At 36.3% G+C, this 21,791-nt stretch overlaps 1 protein-coding gene across 1 annotated transcript in view; it reads right to left on the bottom strand.

The window, feature by feature from the left end:
• Positions 1–21,791, bottom strand: part of USP7 (ubiquitin specific peptidase 7) — a 77,641-nt gene that overhangs the window by 18,353 nt on the left and 37,497 nt on the right. The window contains exons 3-17 of the mRNA XM_072877731.1: positions 20,264–20,462; positions 18,678–18,816; positions 17,873–17,961; positions 17,035–17,143; positions 10,829–10,959; positions 7,828–7,882; positions 7,208–7,288; positions 7,030–7,120; positions 6,136–6,218; positions 5,046–5,155; positions 4,048–4,204; positions 2,804–2,948; positions 2,074–2,204; positions 850–984; positions 553–654 (exon numbers count right to left, since the gene is read on the bottom strand). Coding sequence (XP_072733832.1) covers positions 553–654; positions 850–984; positions 2,074–2,204; positions 2,804–2,948; positions 4,048–4,204; positions 5,046–5,155; positions 6,136–6,218; positions 7,030–7,120; positions 7,208–7,288; positions 7,828–7,882; positions 10,829–10,959; positions 17,035–17,143; positions 17,873–17,961; positions 18,678–18,816; positions 20,264–20,462 — 1,757 coding nt within the window. The remainder of the gene's footprint in view (positions 1–552; positions 655–849; positions 985–2,073; positions 2,205–2,803; positions 2,949–4,047; positions 4,205–5,045; positions 5,156–6,135; positions 6,219–7,029; positions 7,121–7,207; positions 7,289–7,827; positions 7,883–10,828; positions 10,960–17,034; positions 17,144–17,872; positions 17,962–18,677; positions 18,817–20,263; positions 20,463–21,791) is intronic.

The raw sequence follows: 21,791 nt of genomic DNA, 5'->3' as shown, positions 1-21,791 counted from the left end.
TGACAGGAAGTTTATGACGTTTATTAAGAGAAACAATGACAGATATAAAAACACCAAAAAAGTTTTAATGAAGCACAAATGATAGGTTTTATTTAAAATGGACCTATTTCTTTCTCATTTAAAAATATACCTACAGCTATCTTTATTACGGCAAGAAAATTACTTCACTTTAAAAGTGACAGGACAGTAAGACCAATCACTGTTTTTTGCTGTATTTAGACACAATGTTTTACATTTTAAGCAACCCATTTCATTAAATCCAGAGTTTTCGCCCAAATAATGGGAGGGCTCAAAAAGACATTTCTGTTTGAAATCTAACATAAAAATCATGATCATGCTTTTTTTCATGGAAGAAAAATCATGCACCACACTCCTCCCTCCTGTCCAAATCAATCCACTACATCTCAAGCCTTCTCACGTATCAAACTTTACCAGATACAGGTTAAATGAAAACCCTGAAAAATCTGATGTCATAAACTTACAGATTCTTAAAGAGAACTGAAAGTCATGGGTGATGTACAGAAATAATGTCCTCTATCAATGAATATTTACCGTTTTATTGCCATCTGCTTCATTATCTAACATTGCAGGTCTTTTTGTTCCATTACTTCTAGCTTGCATTGGCCATAATCTGATTTGATCCTGGGGAAATCCCTAAAATAAATAAAAATTGTGACACCAAACAAACAAATAAAAGGCTAAAGATACCTTTATTAAACCCAAACAGATCATCTGTTTTAAAAGGCCTAAATTATGACTGCTGCCAATACTTGGAGAAGATAAAAACTATTTTATTACATTATGGTTCCTTCATAAATACATACAGATATTCAGCTACAGAAAACTTACCATCGTTTGAGAGAGATTTTGAACAAATTCTGTAAGCGTGGAGTTTTTTAATACTTTGAAAACAGTGTATTTCACTTTTTCTTCATCATACATATCATTGCCTTGGTGACCACAAAACTGATCCTCCGCCACTATCTGAAAAATTACATTTAAAGGTTACTATTCATATTAACTCAGCTGCACAATGTAATACCTTCTCATGATGCTTTACTATGCAGCGTCACTGGCTCTCTGGATAGTGGCACACTGCTAACACTATTCGTGTTCTCATGAAGAAAATTTGCAAGTATACAGATTATAATGAAATTTAAAAATTGTGATTGATAGTCAAATCAGTGTAAGTAATTAAAATACACTAATTCTTACAAAACCCAAACAATTAAAAACCAGTTGCGCTTAGATCCCAATCTTGGAAACATGTGCTCTAACAACCTTGGCACTTAAAAAAAGGCTACATAATTATTTTACTGGTGTAATGCAAGGAGGCTGGCCTAAAACGTTTCCTCTGTCTCCCACAGCTCCCATGCATTCTTTGTTAATAGGAAGACAAACAGTGCAACTCCGCCAGTCTCTCCACTGAAAACAGCTCTCGTGTAAATGCAGTGTGAAGCAAGCTGAACTTCACCGATATCTACTTATGAACACCAGAAAGAAGATGCAAGGAAACATGGAGGCAAATGGAAAATGGGTTCTATTTTCTTCTGCCAGATGGGCTCTGGAAAGAGCCATAAACAGGGTTCCTTAAGGCAATTCATAACAATCTAGTCCATCTGGCTTTTCCAAAAAGATAATTGCAAATATAAGCACCCTCTCCTTCTGCTTCTGCTTGATGAGCTCAGTTTGGCAGTAGTCCAGGCTTGCAGCCTATGGCTAGATACATTCTAATTTTAGAAAATAATTCCTGAAGGAGATAAAAGCGCGGTGGCAGGGCAGCCATTTAAAATAACCTGGTCCTTTTCCTTTCACCTGAACTTACTATTTTTGCTTGCAAGCACATAACTTCTAGAGAAAACAGAAATGTCTATAACATACAGTACTGTTTGTTTCATTAGGATTCGTTGCATGTGTAAATATACTTACAAGCACTAAAATCACAATTTCACTTCTAACACTACTTCCAAACACAAATTCAAAACACTGAAAAGCAAGGTTTGTCTTGGGTGGCTCAATATTCTGAATTTTAATGGTAAGGTAGTTGCAACTTGGTCTGTTTCAAAAGCTGACCTGCACTTGCATATAGAGGTGTGCTTCCTGCCTCTCCTTCCTTTTCTGAGCTTCTATCCTTTTCTCTTCTTGTAGCCTTTCTACAAGTTGTTGAGGAATATCATGGTCCGTGACAGGCTGCAAAACTTCACCTACAAAGCAGATTTTGCAATGTCATTTCAAGATTTACATCAAACAGGATTTTCTTCATATACACTCGACTTTCCTCTGATTTGAAGTCAAAACCAGCTTTTTTCATCTTTTAATTAAAAACATGGTTTGATATCATCATGTTTTGGCAAAAGAAGCATTTTCTATCCTGAGCCAAAATGCACTACTTCCATGAAATACGTATCAGACTTCTGAATTAAATATTCGTTTTCAGGATTAAAAAAATATTTATCACCACTCAATTTTTTTTGTATACATATATCTACATATTTATAATCAATTGGAACTAGTTTCCATCACTGAAGTTAGTTCACCAATTTTTCCATCCTATAAAACAATCAAGGCTAAAGCACCCTGCAGATACAGTCTTGTCTTACTGTGCTAAGACAAGACGACACTAGATTAGCACATACTTTCCTAAAGTGAGAGAAAGGCTGGTTGATCCCAGAGAATCTATAAATTCCAACTATAACTAACAAAGCCCCTTTGCATAGGAAGACTGTCAACAATTCAGAAGTAAAATATAGCCGTAAATCCCTGTATGTAAATCTAACTTGGAACACATGCAGAGTATACATACTTAATTTTGATTCCCTGATGTAAACCAACATGTACGCATTTGTACAGTGCCGTACAGATAAGTCATCGTCATGACCTCCATAGTTGTGTTCAATCGCTTCTTCCTTTGTACATCTTGATACAACATCGTCATCAAATTTACACCACTAGAGAGAAAATTTTATACAAATATAATTTTACACACAAAAACATGTTCTTGAATGGTAAATTAATCCTATTTCTGGCATGTCTTTCAGCTCTTTGAAGTAACTAAAATTGCTCTTCAAGCAGCATGCGTTTAAAACAAAATCTAGTTCAGTATAATTTGTGCTACCTGCTACTTGCACTCAGCATAAGGAAGGCCATAAATACCAAACCTTTACTGAAGTATTTGAACATTTTACACTGAATATCAAAAGCCCAATAAAAGTTCGATTAACTGTTATTCAAATATCTAACATTTATATATAAATTTCAGAAAATTGACCTTATTTGTTGTAAAATAAAATAAAAAGCAGTGATGCACAAGATAGCTAGTAATTATTTGTACATTTTAAAGTAATTCACAGCAGATTTTAAATTAAAACCATAAAGCCAATTGAGAATGAAAGACAAATAGCAACAAATTCACAGCAAAATCTGATTTGTACTTTTACTGTGAACAGTCACGTACACACAAAACCAGTCAACTCAAGAGAAGAGGCACCTGACCTATAAACGTCCAATCCAATCAAGTCACCTAAACCTGTAACAGCGGGACATGCAAAGATATTGAACTTCTGAGTCACAGAAACATTTGAAACATTCATATTTGCTTCAGCATAAAGTCAGCCTAAAAAAAAGCTAGATAAAATTTGATTGCAGTAGAACTTCAACACACACACACAACTGAAGGGACTCCCTTAGTTAAAGGTCTTTTGCCAAAAGCCAGTAGCAAAGATGAAGCTTCCCCTCTTAACAAGGCAAGTGATTCTTTAATGCCTCCAAAATGCAGGCTCCTCCCTAAAGAGCAAAAACTAGACACAAGGGCTGCTGGTTTTTCTTTTTATAAATACAAAGTAAGTTTCCCAAATACGTTAGAATAGGCGTCAAATGAAAAAGTATCAAGCTAAGAACTACACAGAGAAGTAAAATTCCTGTGTGATGAAGTTAGTGTGCCAGCACGCTCTTCTGTTAGGGAACAAAAATTCCAAATATTTGCTCATTACTAAAACTGCAAGTATATTTGCAAAACACAAATATGTTTAGGTGCTTTTAAATACTCACTTTGCCATCCCCCTTTGGATTTAAGTAAACAACATAATGTCCGCCATGGTTATCTCCACTGTGTACTAGAACTGCATGAAGAATGTAATTGGCAGGATCTTTAGGATCTGTTTTTTGCAAAAATTCATCTAGTGGCAGCTGTTCAGGAAACTCAAACCTAGTTTTGAAAAGAATTAAGACAGTTGTATTTGTAGTTAAGAAAGACACATGCTATTACGCAGGACATCAGTACTTACTCCTAAAGCAAGTTACAAAACCTGAACAAGTTGTTGTTACAATGCCAGGATATATTGCATACAGTGGCAGATTTTATACTGGTTTAATATGGAATAAAAATAATCTTCATAAGCGTCTGAGAAAACATGCCCTCACTAACAAGGGTAAGAGCACTTCAGCACTTTACTGAAATAGTGCTGCTTTGGATTCACTGTGTCAAAAGGAAAAGCTCAAAACCTGTTAATTTTCTAGTACACAAACACAGCTTTTCTAGCACAGGTACCACTGGACTGGAACATTATTCTGAAATGTCTTTCAACTGCTGCTGTCTCACCTTCTTGGCGAGACTGAAATCGCTGCAATACAGATTTAGTTTACAACCAACGAAGTATCTCCTTGAGAAATTATCAGCCTCTACTTACAGTGAGTGGGCATGGAAATAGATGGAGGGAAAGCAGAGGACTACTTATTCATCCTACTCACTCTTGTGGCAGCATATGGGAATGTACCAACTTTCCACACATGGCACAAAGAACGTTCCACAAAGTCTTAAAAGACACATTCACTTGTTTCATATCCAAAACGGCAGCTACAAATGACTCGTAGTATTCAATTTGTCATTCAGATCCTTAATGTTCAATCAGTGCACCTTTTGGGGACCTCTAACATGTACCAGTGCACACACCTTCCTCTTGGAGTTGATTCAAAAATAGGATTTCGGCAAATTATTTTTGATAAAAATACATTAACAGGCCAAATCCTATAATGAAAAAAAAACTTACCTATCATTTATCTTGATGTTTTGGTCAGTCTGAGGATCATACATAAATCTCATGAGCTGTAAGTGTAATACTGGTGGCAATGTTAGGAACTTCACACCTTTCTCTGCCTCCTAGACATTTTAAAGGAAATAGAGGGTTGAAATTGCAAGATTTGTAGCAACTCAAAATACTTGTTTGCTGCAGACACTCTTCCTATGGACTTTTATTTTATAGGCTTGACAACAATGTGCACCAAAGAATGTTCAGAACTGGGGTGGAAGTTAACTGTCTTAGTGCTGCACCAACCTTCCCATGAACTACTCCAATAACACTCACAAGAACTCAGTTCATTTAAATTTAGGCCGTTCATACAAGCACATGTGAACGTCTCACTGCATTAAGAGCAAGCTACCTGTATAAATAAAATTAAAAGAGAATACAGAGGAGAAAACCCATTTTTTATCAATTAAGAAGTTCATGCTCACTGTATTCTGCCAACAAATATTTGGCTACCATGCTGTACCTTCCTAAGAACAGCTAAAAAATATATAGAACATTACTCACAAAAACTGGTATATGGAAGCTGCAAAAATAAGCTTTAGTAAAACAAGGGTTTTTAAAAAGGACTTCAGCTTCCTGCAGTGGGTGCAGTAAAGTGCAGCCGAAAAGCTCAAAAGCATGTGCGCACACATAAATGTTTAAAATTCCACTGGTTCATTTGGCTTTCCTGTTGATGATATGAAAGTGACCTCTCTTTTAGAGTTATGCCACTTTTTTTCTAGACACATAGAAAAACAGACTACTCTTAGACGAAGAACTTCTCAGTCTTGACATTAGTAGAGAAGTTAACCATTCTAAGTCACTAAAAAACTTACAGGTATAAATGCAAAACTCAGTGCTGATAGACTGTTTTAAAATCCAAGCTCCATTTTAAGAAACTTAACAGCAATTAAGAGGAGCTATGTAAAAGCTTGTCTAAGGAGAAAAATCACCAAAATCAGTTGATACAACCTAGGTTTTGCAACATTTTTTGGCTACCATAGCTTTGTTAAGTTATTTTATCAGGGACAGAGAAATAAAATGTAAAACCAAATTTAAAAAAGCAAAATACCTGCAAGCCATGTTCTCCTGCATCGTATTTGTTATCACCATCCAACTGTTCCACTGCAACGTAGTCAATGAAGGACTCAAAAACTAAATGAAAAAAAGATTGGGGAATTGTAGGGAAGGAGGAAGAAAAATGTAAGTTTACTCTAGCCTGAGGCTTAACAATGGATTAATAAAGTAATATACTAAGACATGAGAGCTTGTGTTTGGATATTTCTGTCTTTATTTAAAAAAAAAAGCTTTATATTGCTTAAGAAATGCACCAAATTATAGGGGCATACATAAGAATATCAACAGATTTTAAAATCACATAGTTACAACTGTCTGCCAAATCTCCTATTCTCACTTTGCAACTGTTGAGTATCAAGCTAGATGATTCTGTTTGCTGGACTCTTACATGTCTTTTTTCATGTCTTGTGTGCCAAGTACTTGGTAAAGTGATGATAGGGGACCACTGTTATGCTGCTGCGGTTAGTTAACTCTTTTCATTTGCTTATTACTTTGGTCAGGTCTAAATAAGCATCTAGTTCCTTCAAGTTCATCTTCATATATAAATTATAACCTACTGTGACAATACTACTGTTAACACCATGGCACAGTATGCACTTCTACAACACCAGGAAAACTCCTAAAATTCATAGAGATTTATGAAAAGATATCAGTGAGAGAATTAGGGAGGAAGGAGCAGGGAAGGGAAATAGGAGAAGGGAAAAAAACGTAAAAAACGTTTTCTGCTGAAAATGTTTTAAATGAGGTGTCAAAGACTCTTTCCTCTGAAATTAAAGCAAGGATATTTCAAAGTGCTGAGCACCAATAAACCCATTTGAAATCAACAGGCACTAAAGATGTTCTACATGTTTAAGTATCTGATTGGTGCATATCACAGTGTATCACTTACTATTTTTCTTTCCCTTTATACTTAGCTGGATGTCATAATAATCTTCTATTCGTTCAGATCGATAGTCTACGTGTTTGCATTGGATATAAGACTGTAAACAAAAAACAAAACACACAGAATTTCAATGTATACAAGTAACAGTTCATTTAAATTAAAAAAAAAAAAATTAAATACATACCACCATCTTCCCTCTGAACAATTTAGGAATAGTGCCTTCTACACACGTGCCTTTCATTTTATTTTCCACGTTATCAAGCAGCTGAAAGAAAAATTAGTTTTTACATAGGATAAACTTGCAGTTTTGAATTTATTCATCACACACAGATGACTACTTCACTGATTAAACTCTAAGTCACTTGCATAAAATGGAAATGTTGGTCTATTTGTACTGGCATCTCCTTTCTAGTCTTTTAAATTCTCCTCTTCCCTCTAAAAACTGCACTGAGGACTACCCCAGCTACATTCCTTTGAGTTTGGAAAACCTCACAATGTAACAATGCATCTGCATCTTCAAAACTGCATTTCTCTCCATGGCTATACAAGGACCGCTGGCATACATTCCATTTATTTTCAGCCTTCTCTATCCTTTACAAATTCCTTACCCACAAAAGGCCATAATCAATCCATTCTTTAAAAAAAAGAGAAATAAACCAAGGCAAAAACTCTATGTCTTAGAGACCTAATTTAAATCAACCAGTGCCACTATTACTAGGAGTATTACTAAATTATATTATATACACACAATATCAAGAGACAACATTATGCACCACAGATCAGTAAGAAACAGGAAAAACATACCACTCGACATAATTCCTGGACATCATGTTGCATGAAGCTGTCTAAAGTTTCCCACCTTTGCAAGGCAAATTAATACAAAATTACCATATTATGAAGAAAACATACAGCTCAAAAAAAAACATTTTTGTGATTTCTTTGCAGATCAAGAATTTAATACATAACAAGACGTAAAGACGCTGAGATTTAGTACTGGCTGACGCACAGGTTTTTTTAGTTCTATAGCATTTACTTGGCAGTTGAGAACGGGCAGTGAACTTGTGGGACATTTTGGCAGCCGTTCTGCGCCCACCTGCCTTCTCTCTGTGGATCTGGGGATGGGGACCAGGAAAGCAGCTGGAGCCAGCCAAAGAGGCCAGGGCCAGGCTGTGGCTAAGCAGAAGAATTCTTCCAGTCTACAACCTAGACTCAGTTCACGTCAAAAAAAACTCTTTAAGAAAAGGCCTGGGAGCAATTCAATGCTGTCAGAATAGTTTCCGCAGCATGCTTCTAGCTGCCTCTCTTCCGAGGGCCCTTCAGGTGCAGTCAAGTAGCGTTCAGGGATTATTTCGGCACATGAAAGGAAGTAAATGTATTTATAGGAAATACTGGCTCCTTTGTGCTCATCTAAACAGTTAATCCTGGATGCACAGTAACTCCAAGGATGCAAGGAGGCATCCGGCTTCCTGAACTGTGCACGTGCAAACACACTCACGTGAAAGGAGTGGTGAGAGCAAGTCTCTAAACACCTCACAGCCAAGGTGACACACTGCAACAAGGGTATTCAGCCCTACTGCCTTAAATTAAAAAGAAGCATAAAGTGTTCTTAGTTTCAGATGAAATACTTTCTCCTATAAACTCTTCAACTTAAACTCAAGAATGCTCCTTAAATTTTAAGTCTCTGACAAGTCTTTTTGCAACAGGCGTAATTCCCAACGATATGAAATAAGCTACGTTTACTGTAGGGTTTAGCTTCAGCAGGATGTTCAACCCCGGCCCTTGAAGCCACAAGCGCAGGGGCGACCAGAGCAATACTAACTTTATCTTCCCCTCCCACTCTCCTCTCAGTGACTCACCACCACTGTCACATGGCAGCATACTACTGCCAAAAGCGTGCCAAACAACTGTGGGGGGTCCACACTTAAACAAGCTGAATTAAGTGACCTGTTGGGTAATTAAGAATGAAAAATAACCTCCTGACTCCCTAGGCTTTAAACACTAGCCAGCTTAACGGACAAAATCAAAGAAAAAGGTTACATACTAATAATAGGATAAAAAAGGGCTCCTTCAGACAATGGCATCACTTTCTACTGAAAGCAGCCAAACTTAGAAACTCACAATACCCAGTAAAAAGTTATGCTTTTTAAATTCATACAGGTAGGCCTCACAGCATACAGCAGACAGGTAGGCCTCACAAGGTCAGAAACTCTTCTCTGATTTAATGGAGGGGAAAAGACCAGATCTTCAAACATGTTCAAAAATTCCTTCCCAAGAATGAAGGCAGGCATGAACACATTTTTAAAACCTTGCTCTCGGATACAAAACTAAGCATCTGCAACACCCTGAGGAAAGATCTCTTCATGCTACTAAAGATGACACAGTTGGGATCTTAACTCAAGATGAAATATTTACGATATCAGCAAGTCTTTCCAGTGTAACAGGACAGCAGCAGTGCTGATAAACGGAACATACAGTGTGCTAGCAGGAAGAGGATACCACCAGACAAACATACATCACTGATGTTACCGATCTCATTTTAAAATTCCCCCAAAAGGTGAAAAGGAAAGGTTAGAAAGACGCAAGGTTACAAAGAGTCTTATCAGGACTGAGCACTACTACAAGCTTTAGCAGAAGATGCAGGATCAGAGAGCTCACAAGTGTGATGGACACTAGGACAGCTATGTGAAAAAGATGAGACAAACTTCCTAGACTGTTTTTAAATAAAAAATGTTCGTCAACATTACTACCAAAGACTAGTCTACAAATACAGTGGGACAAAGTAATGTGAAATACAATCTTTTAGAACAATTCTTGATAAAATCCTACTCCATGCTTACACGACATGCAAAGAGAAGGCTTGTAAAGGTTACGCTAATCTTAAGCTTCTGTCCCAACTTGTGCTCAACCGAAAAATCAAGCTAGTAAAAAAAAAACAAACCACCAAAACACCCCAAAACAAAACCCCCCAAAACCCCCAAAACAAACAAAAAGAAACCCACAACATGCTCAATGCAGCTATATTGTATAATTCTGTGTCTAGATACTCCAGATTTAAAATTACACTCTGTAACACCATCTCACAAGAAGTAACACCAGACTGGAAAATATACCAGGCAGCGAACTGGATACTGGGTAAAAAGAAAAATAAAAAGCAGGCCTTTTTGTAGATGTTTTATGGAGGAAAAGAAGGTGCTAGAATGAGGAAAATGCAAATAATTACTTTGTGTGTGTGCTTGACACCTTTACTTCATGCAACAGATACTCCTCTTAAGCTTTAAATCATGAAACAGAATACAGCATTAAATGCTTCTAAATTGTGCATAGGCAAAAATATGTGCATCTTTGATATGTCATAAGCAAATGTTACAACAGTCATCAATGTACAACTAACAATATGGAAATGCAAATCACTGCTATTTCTCAGAATTTAAGAGATTTAGAATTTTAAAGAGACATTAACAATACACGAACTGCAATGTTTCAACATATTTTGTCCTGAATTTTACTTAAGTAACATCAAACAATTTTCAGGTAACAGGTAAATTATAACCCTGCTACTAACAGTTGTGTTGGACTGTGTACCGCTCCCCTCCCCCCAAAAATCTGACTTTTGGATCAGCTGTCTTTAGTACTGACTATAAATAAAAGCCTATCCAAGTAAACTAAGTTAGCAATTAACATAATGTTATATTAACACTTCTCTGCACCTCTCTAAAAATAGCCTGATTTAAATAAAACCTTTTTAAAGAAAAGCTTTACGAAGCCTCTAATAGCCCAATAAATAGTCCAAATTTCTGAAACTTACCCAAAAGATTTTGTTAACTTTTTAGTTCCAACTGGTTTGTCACTATGTTGCAGCTCATAGAACACTCTTTGCAATGCTAAAGGAACACTTTTGGATGAATCATCTCCTTCTGTGGGCATCATGTACACAGCCTGAAAAAGCATGTAGTTCAATTAGTATCTAAGGATAAGTTTATTGCTCCTATTGTTTAATGCATTCTTTCCTCTTCAGTGACTTCCTTCATATAACTCCATTTAATCATCACTCCAAAAAAGTCTAAAAAAAAAATCTCATACTGTAGTGTAAAAACATTAATTGTCTGGAATTGCTCTCTTTAGAGCACAGTGGTTAGAAAGATGTGAACAACAGACTCCATTCATGGTTATTTTATCTAAATAGTTCCCTTATTCCACCCTAGAAAAGTAAGTGCTCTAAAGCATTCAACACCTTCAAACAACTTATCACACTTGGTATGTCTGTGCAATCACCACAGTAGGACCAGATATACTGATCAATACTATAGGCTTTTGAAAATAACTTCAGTTTTGTGCTGTAGCTTGGCTATCTGTGAATATTGTCACCTATGGGGCAGGGGGGAGGAAACCACAAAAAAACCCAACCACATGAAACCATAAAGGGCAACAAGTGAACAAAACCAGAAGTGGTCCACATGGAGGAGAAGGATGTCAGAGGAAGCTTTGAGATTCCCCGATACATTCATTCCTACTTAATGTCATCGCTGTCCAGCAAATAAACAGCTCAACAATTCAATTCACTGATTATACTGATCTGGGAAGGACTGAGAACAAAGAATTTACACAAATAGAGCAAACAGGGATTAGGAGAGTTCAATAGGCACTGAAACGAGATTTACTTTTTTAAAAGCGTACACCAATATATCTAGGGAAAAGTAACAGCAAAGAAAAGGTATTTATGGGGAGATGCTCATTTAGAAAGCATGAATGTAAAAAGAAAACCTAGACAACTCTGGAAGGAGATTAGGTAATAACACATGAAAAAGTAAGACTCCAATATTAAGTAGCATATGAGAAAATAACCTGTTAAGAACCAGAAAAATTGCCAGCTGAATTTTTGCCTGTGAAACAACAGGGAATGATACACTTCTGTGAGTGAAGCACTGAATTTGATCTCAGTAGTTCTCAGCCGGTTTCTGCATCAGCCTAGATTTCAGAGGTGTCCAGCACCTCTAACTTATCGTGTACTTCAGTTCCCTATATACAGAGCAAGGTTAGTACTTCTACTACGTAGCTGAATTGTTGGGGAAACACATTCATCATTGTATGAATGCTCAATACAGAGGTGATGGGAACCTCATGAGATGCACATTAGATACAGACAAGGTTGATACAAAAAGAACAGAAGGGAATGGCAAAAAAGAAAGGAAGAAAAAAAGGCAAAAAAACTTCTTAAGACATTGGCAGGCTGGTTTCCTATTCCAATTTTGAACAGCCACAAAATGATTTTTCAAAAGTACAGAAACATAAACACTTAGAAGAATAATATAATAAGAAACTATCAGCAGAATAGCTACAGCAGTAAGATGAAATAAGAAGTTTTACTGAAATATTGAACAGTTTCATAAGAAAGCAAATCCCTTATATTCAGACAGAAAAACACTGGTTAATTATGAAACTGTAAAGCAATATGATAGTTCACATGACTTTATCTTTTAACTTTTAAATTTAATTTCCAAAATTTAACAGTAAACAGAGATTATATAAAGCAGAATCATGACTGAACACTAATAGCCTCCAAATTTTATGTTTCTACTTAGTTGTGAGCTACATCATTAATAGCAGTATTTATGCACATAAAAGGGAAAACATGAATAGAAATTAGCTGATATTTATCATCAACTTTTTGTTGAAGGACAGCCAGCAGAACCCTTACTATGTTAGCATAATTTTAAGAACAACAGCCCAGCCCCACCCTCATGGCAAAAAAAATTGCTTCCTTTGCTCTGCTTTATTCTTAAAGTTTGCTTGAACTTCTTTTTCAAATTTCATAAATTGAAGAAAATAACATCTTCAATTTTATCATCGGCAACAAGTTTTAACTGTTGAAACTCAATAATCCTTCATGCCATTATTTTTGCCAATCCGTTAGGCTAACTACCTGGTTAACCTGGAAAAATTAAGAGAACAAAAAAATAGTATTTTCATATGCAGCTTCATCAGCAACTTTTTTAACAAGTTAAGCACTGCTTTCAGAGTTTAGAGCTTATAGAGATTTAGTCTGGAAGAGAACTCTGTAGGTTTTGAACTCTGGTCCTGCTCACAGAGGTGCCCAGTTCAAAGCTGGGTCCAGTTGCTCAGGGTCATATCTAGTTGAGTTCAGAGCATCTCCAGGAATGGAGAACCCACAAGCTCTCCACACATCCCACTGTAAAGTTGGACCACCCTGATTGTGAAAATTTCTTTCCTAAGATCAGAATACACAGTTTCAAAACAATTCTAATAAGCTAATAAACAAAATTATTTTCAATTGCTTCTCTATTTTTAGTATCCAAATGCAGAGTTACAGTTAACCATGCTGATCTGGGCAAACTCCAATTCAAATATGAATAACTAAAATTATACCTTTGATTTTACAAGCAAAAGTTATTTTTTGCTTTAAAATATGAACATCAAAATGAGTCAGCATCTCGCAGAGTCAACTTAACCTCTCCCTGCCCCTGGTTTATGAACCTTTTTATGAGCTGGTCTTCACTGGCTAAAGGTAGAAACAGGAAAAATATTTGAATGACCAAGTCCCAAGTCTTCTAAATCTTTATAATCAGCCCCTATTAATTGTTTTTAGCATCTTGTAAACGTTTTTTTAAAAAACAAAAATATAGTAAGTTACTTGCTATGTTTATACAAATAGAAATAAGATATGAAAAATCAAGGAAAAAAAGAAAAAATCATGAAAAATTCAAATATAGTCAATACTGATACATTTTCATAAAACATTTTTGTATGGACTTATAAATAATAAATTTTAAAATGCTAAATATTCTTCATAAGAAACCAAGATGATACTACAGCAGGCTAGAAGTCAACCTAGTTATTTTTCTCTACAGCCACCTCCACTGAAAAGGTATAAATGGGAGTTCAAGGATACCTTGATAATTAATAAGCAGATCCTTTGTATTTAGTTCCTATTTGGTTTCCACATATACCATCTGGACAATTAACTCCTTTCTTATATCTCACAAGTAATATTAAAATAAACATTTACCATTTATTTATAATGACTTTCCAGCTGCCGCTGAATAAAAGCACATTTGAATTATTCGGAAATTCTAAATGTGTTACTACAAACTAAACATTTCACACACAGCCTTTCTCCTTCTGTTTGTGTATGTATGATTGAAGCCCATTTCTCAAAGCTTAAGTGTTTCTCCAAGCTAAAACAAACCACTTTTCAAAGACAATCCTCTACAAACCTTTATTTTTATGCCTTACCCTCCCAAACTCTGAAACCTTGACCTCAAGATCAAGGAGCAAGACATTTTGATCCATCTGAAAAAAGCAGAATCTCTAATTTAACACCTGAGAAGTTCCCTCAGGACATGGACACAAAAGAATGACAGGGACATGTATAGGCAATGGCTGTAAGAAACAGACACAAGAGATATGAGAAAAATTTAAGATATTTGCATGGTAAAAGAATGCTACAGATAAGCTTGAACACACTGCTTAAAGTCAAGACAATTACTTCAAGAAGGGAAGAAAATACTGTGTATGAAATTCCAAGGTAAGGTAAAATATATTAGATAAAATGAGGAGAGCCAGATCAGGGAGAAATGCACTGGACCAGTATTTATGATTTTAGCATAGTTATATAAACATTCTGCAGTGTTCTCATGAACTGCAGGGAATTTTTCAAGGGAAGCAGCAAAGAGTTTTAAAATGGACTGGATGCAGCCGCAAGTACTGACTGGCTGGAGGCACTGATGACAGACACAGGAAGACTCATGTGATGTGGTCCAAGATCAAACCTGGACCTACCTGGGAAGTTACCACCACCCCTTGACTGGGTGGACGACATTTAAGTATGCATTTATCACAAACAGGCAAATAAGATACACTCTTAAGAGAAAGTTCCTTTGCTTTATTCCCTACCGCTGAAGCCACCTGATTGCTAATAAAGAGAGGTCTCATTTCAAATACCCAAGAACCTCCCATCTGTTGTCTGGAAACAGAGCAAAGAATAAAGGATCTCTCCATCAATCCTCACCCACACTTCACCAGAGTCTGACTTTCCTTAGGTACGTGCTTGCCTTTACTATTGTTCATTGCTTTCCCAGCTCTACTCTTGACAGCAACTTCTCTGTTAACAAAGCTCTAAATAACAGCAATAGAAATCATTATTTCTTCTAAGTAAGGAGGATTAACAGAAATAATGGAATTGGTGATAAGCAGACTGAGGATACTAGACATTTTATTTTACTCAGTTTTAAGAGAAACAAGTTTCCTCACAGTGAAAACAAAAATGTTGTAGAAATTTATTTTTTCAGATGAGACAACTACTGATTCTTCCTTATCTGTAATAATGGCAAGTGAGTATTAAAACTGTCTAAAAGTACCGCTGTAGTCTGTTCTGTTTATAGGGGCTCTGAAAACCTGAAGAATGAGCAGAAAATTGGGCATTTCTGCTGATGTCCAGTAACATTTCCATAAAGGAAGCTGCAGCTACCAGCTAGTAAATCAAGCTCTCTCATATGGTCACTATCCAGATATTAACACTCCCTAAAAGCTGATATTTATTTGGGAGCTCGGGGAGAAGTGCAGGGGAATGCCTGAAAAGATTAGTTCAGTTGAAACAAATCTCTATCACCAAAAGAATTTCTTCTTCACAGAACAAGATTACTTCATGGCACATATTGATTTACTGACTACAAGACAGTCTTGAAAGGAACTACTCAATTGGATTAGATGTAGCTATTATAAAAACACATTTTTCTTTCAAGAGCAACACGAAGTTGTCCAAAAAAATAAAATGTATAAACATTACGAGTGCTGAGCAAAAAGAACAGGCGCATCACGTAAAACAAGTCAAGTATTTATCTCTTGTCCATGGCATTGGTAAGACCTCCGTTACAGTCTACTGGAGTTCGATGTGCTATTTTTTGCAACACTTCAAAGCAAGCAGCACATTGCAAAAGAGAGAAAAGAAATCCCAACTGGGACACTTATAGGCCACAGTGATATAAATAATAAGATGATGGTGGAAAATCTAAGACAGTGAAAAGTAGGTACATTAAAAAGGGAAATTTTGGAGAAAAGCAAGCTTAATGGAAATGTAACAACTAGTATACACAAGAGAAAGCAGAAGTCAGAACAGTTCATTTTCACTAAGAGATACATAATAAGCACAGGAATGTGCAGAAAGGTGAATTAGGATCAATAGGACACTCCAATAAACTAAATGGTGCGAAGTTACATTTTCTCCCAAGTATATCCCCTCTTCCAGATAGCACCTCCAGTATCAAGTTAGCATTTATGTTTTCATCCCATTAAACCTATTGCACTATTTTAAAATGATACATTATCTAGTATATTTCATCCTGGGTTTGGATGAGATATTTATTAAGCTGATATTTAAAGCAGCTCTTCCTTCCAGCAAAGAAATAACATCTACAGTAAATAAAAAACATATGAATGAAGCAAATATAAAATTGTTTAAACTACTGAAATTATAATGCTTTTCACTACAAAGATGCTAACCATAATAATAGAAAATTCAATTGCATAACATAAAAGATAAAACAAATGAACTACAAAGGTCATACATGTTTATCTTTTTACACTGTTTATGGGCTGAGAAGTCATAACTGACTTCGCTATTTTAACTATTTCAAGAAAGGAAAATTACTTCTGTCTCATCTGCAAGATGTAGTCTCTTTTTTTTTTTTTTTTAAACTCCAACAATTCATAGCACATTAACACATAAGACAGTCTAAGAAACACATCTTAAGCTCAGATCTTCACCAGGTACTCTGTATACTTTCACAAAAACCAAGAGCCTATGTTCAACAAACTATAAAAGGAAGCTTCCTGCGCTCAGCCTCAAAGTAAGATGTGCATCACCATGTAAGTGGTAACTTCTCTAAGAGGACAAAGGAGGCAAAAGGAACAGACAGCTCTGTTTTGAAGCATTTATAAATATAAAATATTGGATATTTCAATTAGCATTCTCATTTTCTTTCATATATTAATTACCTTTCGTAGTTGATTTGTGAAAAATAAAGTCTGTAACAAACTGTTCATGTAACAAGTTGCTCCCTGGTTCTTTAAGCCAACATATCCTGTGTGCTTCTTTGAATCCCACCTAGAAAATAGTTAGTAGTTAAAAACAAAGTAGTTTTGTATTAACTACAATAAAGAGTATTTGTTCTAAGGTAGCACTGCTGGTAGATATCAGCTACTCTTCATTATTAAGGTTCAAATAACAGGCTTACACTTCACTACTGCCTGCCAGTAACAGTCTCTGTGATTAAATGCTTTGTGATTTTGTTGTTGGGTTTTTATGTTTGTTTGTTTTGTTTTTTTAATATATTCTATATGGCAGAAAAATTATTTACTATGAAAGTGTACTGGAACCCAAACTGTACTTTTAAGGGCAAGTCTGCATTTCAGTACAACCAATTTGTTTAAAAGTGACATGAAATAGAATTACTCAGATGAGGCAGTTGTTTTAAAACAACTGTAAACCAAGGCAATTCAGATAGCAGAGCCACCTGACTGTGTCTGAAACCCTTATCAGGTGTAAGATCAGAAATGTTGAGGCTAGATTTGCAGAGGTGATAAATCACAAATCAATTCATACAGAAATTAAAGTTCCACAACTTTATGCTGACTAATGCAAATGGAAATTTAACCTATACAAAAATATCTATGTGACTAATGAAAAATATTGCCATGTGAGATTCATCAATTAAAGATGACAAAGCGAGAATGTCTAATGAGAGCTACAAATATTAGTAACACAAAATACTCAATCTCAAGCAACATAAAAATATTAGAATTAAGAATTTTATTTTTAAACAAAGATACTTACGCCACTCCATGTGGAGCATCTGCTTGAACATAGACTTCAAAAGTAACTTTGTCCTCTTCTATAAAGCCTTTTTCAGGATCAGTAACTTCCTGTAACACAAGAATGATACAGGAACATGGAAACTGGGCCTTGCAACATAACTGTATCCAGTTAGACATCACTTAATTTCCAAGCCCGAGCTCTCAGTAACAATAAAGTGAGGAAGAAAAACTGAAGGACACCAACAAAGCTGTTTTTCAACTTAATACGCTTTAATTCTTTTTTAATGTCTCAATACATGAAACTTGTTCCTGGCTTTTACGGTTTTGCAGTACTATTTCAATTTTCTGTGGCTAATAAGAGTCAGTAATCAAAGGGTTTGCTGCTTCTGGACAATATTCCAGACAGATGAAAAATTAACCTTTGAAAATGCTTAAAAAGCTGTCTCAATTCAAGATAAGCCTTAGTAGTATTAATAGGGCATTAAGTATCTGTACACATATACAAAGAACACATGGAAATGCAAAAAAATCTACGTTGCTTCAGAATGACATTGACTATCACATAGTGAAAACAAAAAACAAGCATTCAGATATGCAGAAAATAATAATGAGGGAATATTTAAATCACAACGTAAGTAAAAGCAATCTACAATAATTAAGTACAAGACTTTATAAGAAATTAAAAAAGAATCTTCAGCAAGGACAAAAAAATGGGGGGGGGAGAGAAACAATTTACCCTTTTCTATAGGTATCTCAGTATTCAGGAGTACAAGTTCAAAACTGTTCCTATCTAGTAATAGACTAATACATGTCCAATTACTTACACTCCAGGCCATGAAGTTGGAAAAGCCCCAGTCATTTTCCTTATGAAAGAACAAGTGACTAATACGACGACTGAATGATTTTTCATCATCCTTGTAGTTTATTATCTTGAGAACTGCTTGTGCATGACAAGACCATGACCTATAAATACAGAAGAAACATTGGAAACTCATTCAAAACCAAGCTTTTTATAGTCATTAAAATAAATTTTTTGTTAGGGATTTTTGGTACATTACTTTCACATATAGGAATTTTTTTTCCTTATTAGATGTTAAGATTTAGTTAATTGTTATTGAGGGCATGAATCCCTGGGGCTTTCTGAAGCCACATTATGAATGTGAAGCTGGAATGGAGATTTTCTTAGGGCAACAGTGTTGTTAAGAAAGTACTGTGGGGCAATCACAGGTAACAGTGGTTTAAGAAGCCAACTGCTCTCTAAGGTGAGCTATTTCTAATCTACTTCAGTGCAGATGGGTAGGCCAACTCAAGGCAGTCTTGGTGTCTCCAGAGTGTGGTAAGTCAGCCTTTGGCTAAGAAAAGGAGGCAGTGGTTCTACCCTCTCTCCCACAAGATAAACTCCCCAATACTCTAATTTTCTCAGCAGCACTTCTTTATGGCCATTCCTCTTCAAATTCATCCCACTTGTGCAAGACGATCAGACTGAATATCAGTTCAGACAAGGTCTTGTCACTCTCTCATGCAGTGGTATTACTGCTTGCTTAGCTCCACCAGCTGCACCTTGGTTGATACTTTTGAAGATCCCATTATCCTTTTTCTGTGACTACTTGTGTGTGAATCAATTCTCCTGTGACTAGTTAATACCACTTACAACTTTCTCCTTTACCTTCTGCACCGAGCACTCACCTTTTAGATCTCAAAAATGATGGAAAAGAGCAACTACTTATTCAGAGTGAACTCTAAGTTGTGTGAGATTTGGTGCAAGAACAGAGTTACCCTACTAGAAAGCATACCTATGAGGGGTCTGCACTCTAGCTGGATAACCTGCAGTAATGCCCCAGAAATTTGTATTTAACATTTTAAATTTCCCTATTATTTACAAAAGTGGTCAAAGATTGCCAATTTTGATTTGCACGCAGGACTAAAATGTACATGTTCGTATCTCGCTTGATGAGCGATGAACTCCATTTAAGGAAATGACTACCTCATACACCGCTCTGCCTCAGTTGCTAGCAGTTACCTGCTCACACACTTTACAGGGCAGGATTTATAGCTCAGCAGGGTTAGACAAGCTTCAGTAGAACTTCAGTTTGAAATAAACCCAGAACTTTTCCCATGCCAGGAAAACTGTTAGTCAAAGACTTCTCCCGGGCAATCAAACAGAAATATATCTAAATTCTACCACAAACTTGTAGCTACACAAGCTACTTTTAGCTCCTCCTAAAGAGAGGATTACTTTTATGCTTTGGGATTTAGAAAGGTGGGGGGAAAAGGGGACTCAAACCCTTGCAAGAATTCTTTCCTCTTGCAGAAAGCTAGGTAAAATAATTTTTGTAGATGTTTGTATTTCTTGCAATACAGATTAACTAGTATCGAATGAAGACTTCTACAATAATTAAAAGGGTCTTACGTGGAATCAGATTCAGCATTGCATTGAAGGAAGAATCCTACGCTTTTTTGGTGTGGTCTGTCCGGGTAGAGTCGTGGCATAACCATAATCTTCCATGGCAAATTCCGTACAAAGCAGGGAGGACTGAGAACTGACTCGCTCAATCTGTTGAAGCGTTCGACTGTAAACTGAAACGTTGCTTCTGATCGCCAACTTGTATCTGTAACACACGCACACAAAATTGTTTGAAAAACCTGATGATCTTCACCCCAAAACGTCATTTTCAAAAATCATGCAACATGAGCATGTTTTATGTAGTGGGATATTGGAAGCAACTAAAAAAACCCCAACCCCTGGAAGGCACTGAACTCCTTAGCAACTGAAGGTTCAGTTTTTTCATTTTGAAAGATACTGCAACACCATTCAGGAAAACAGAGCACTGAAAGACGCATTCCTTTTATACACTATTTTCTTAAATAATTCCTTAGTGCTAGAATTTGCTGCCACTCAAGTTTCTTCTAAAAGCAGCAGGCACAGCAAGACAGAGACATCAAATGCTTTACAACGTAAATCACAGCCCACTCTAACTCTTCTATGTTGTGTAGTATCTTCACAGCCCAGTTTAAGTCAGCTGCTTGCATGCACCAGGATGTGCAAAGGATTTTCACAATCTGTTCAACTGCCCTATTGATACTCAGTCACCATTTAGTTGTTTTGTGCTTGCAACAGTATCTTTTCAAAGCAGATTAACTCCATGATTGGTTGTTGGGTTTCTTTAAAATTTCATACCAGTTTGCTGAAGAATAGCTCAAGAGTAGGGTCCTGTATTCTTTGTGGTATGTGAAAATTTTAGGGATTTTTCGTGGTCTAAAACAAAATTAAATGAGACACTGGTGGGTTTTTTTTTTTTAAATAGCTTATTTTGACACACACAATTAAACTAATTTTGCCTTCTTCCCACATCCCCAGTTCTTCATATACCACAATCTGTTCTGCTTCTGTTGTACACAGCTATAACAGGGTGCTGGAGACTGCGACAGCTTCAGGATGGCACAAGACTGGGCTCTCTTTATTGTGACATGCCTCATATTGCATACAGGGAGGAAAAACCTGCAACTTATCCCAACAATTTTACAGGGCAGGGATGAAGTACAGAGTATGCACGAGACGCTCCCCTCCTTTTCTGTGGTTCCAACTTATCATCTGTGTAACACGGAAAGATTTGCTACTGGGCATAAGGAGGCCTGAGCAGCGTACAAGGCAGCAGACAGCACCCATGGTCAGACCGCTATTCTCACACCACCCATGGGTGATGCAGAACTGAAGCAGATATGTCACACATGCAGTGACACCCAAAACCAAAAGCACTGAGGTACAACACCAAGCCAGAAATCAGATCATGAAATTATGTGACAAGGCACACAGTATACAACAAATGTATTACTTTTGTACATGCAAAGCAGTCATTCACTCAGAAAGCTTTGCATGGCACCAGAGAGAGTGTTGAGTGATATTTTTTTAAATCAGGTGAGCCCTGGTTGCTACCTTA

Source organism: Ciconia boyciana, chromosome 13 (assembly GCF_034638445.1).
Source record: "Ciconia boyciana chromosome 13, ASM3463844v1, whole genome shotgun sequence".
NCBI classification, from domain to species: domain Eukaryota; kingdom Metazoa; phylum Chordata; class Aves; order Ciconiiformes; family Ciconiidae; genus Ciconia; species Ciconia boyciana.
The sequence above is the reverse complement of the archived record's forward strand: the minus strand, read 5'-3'. Positions and strand labels throughout refer to the sequence as shown.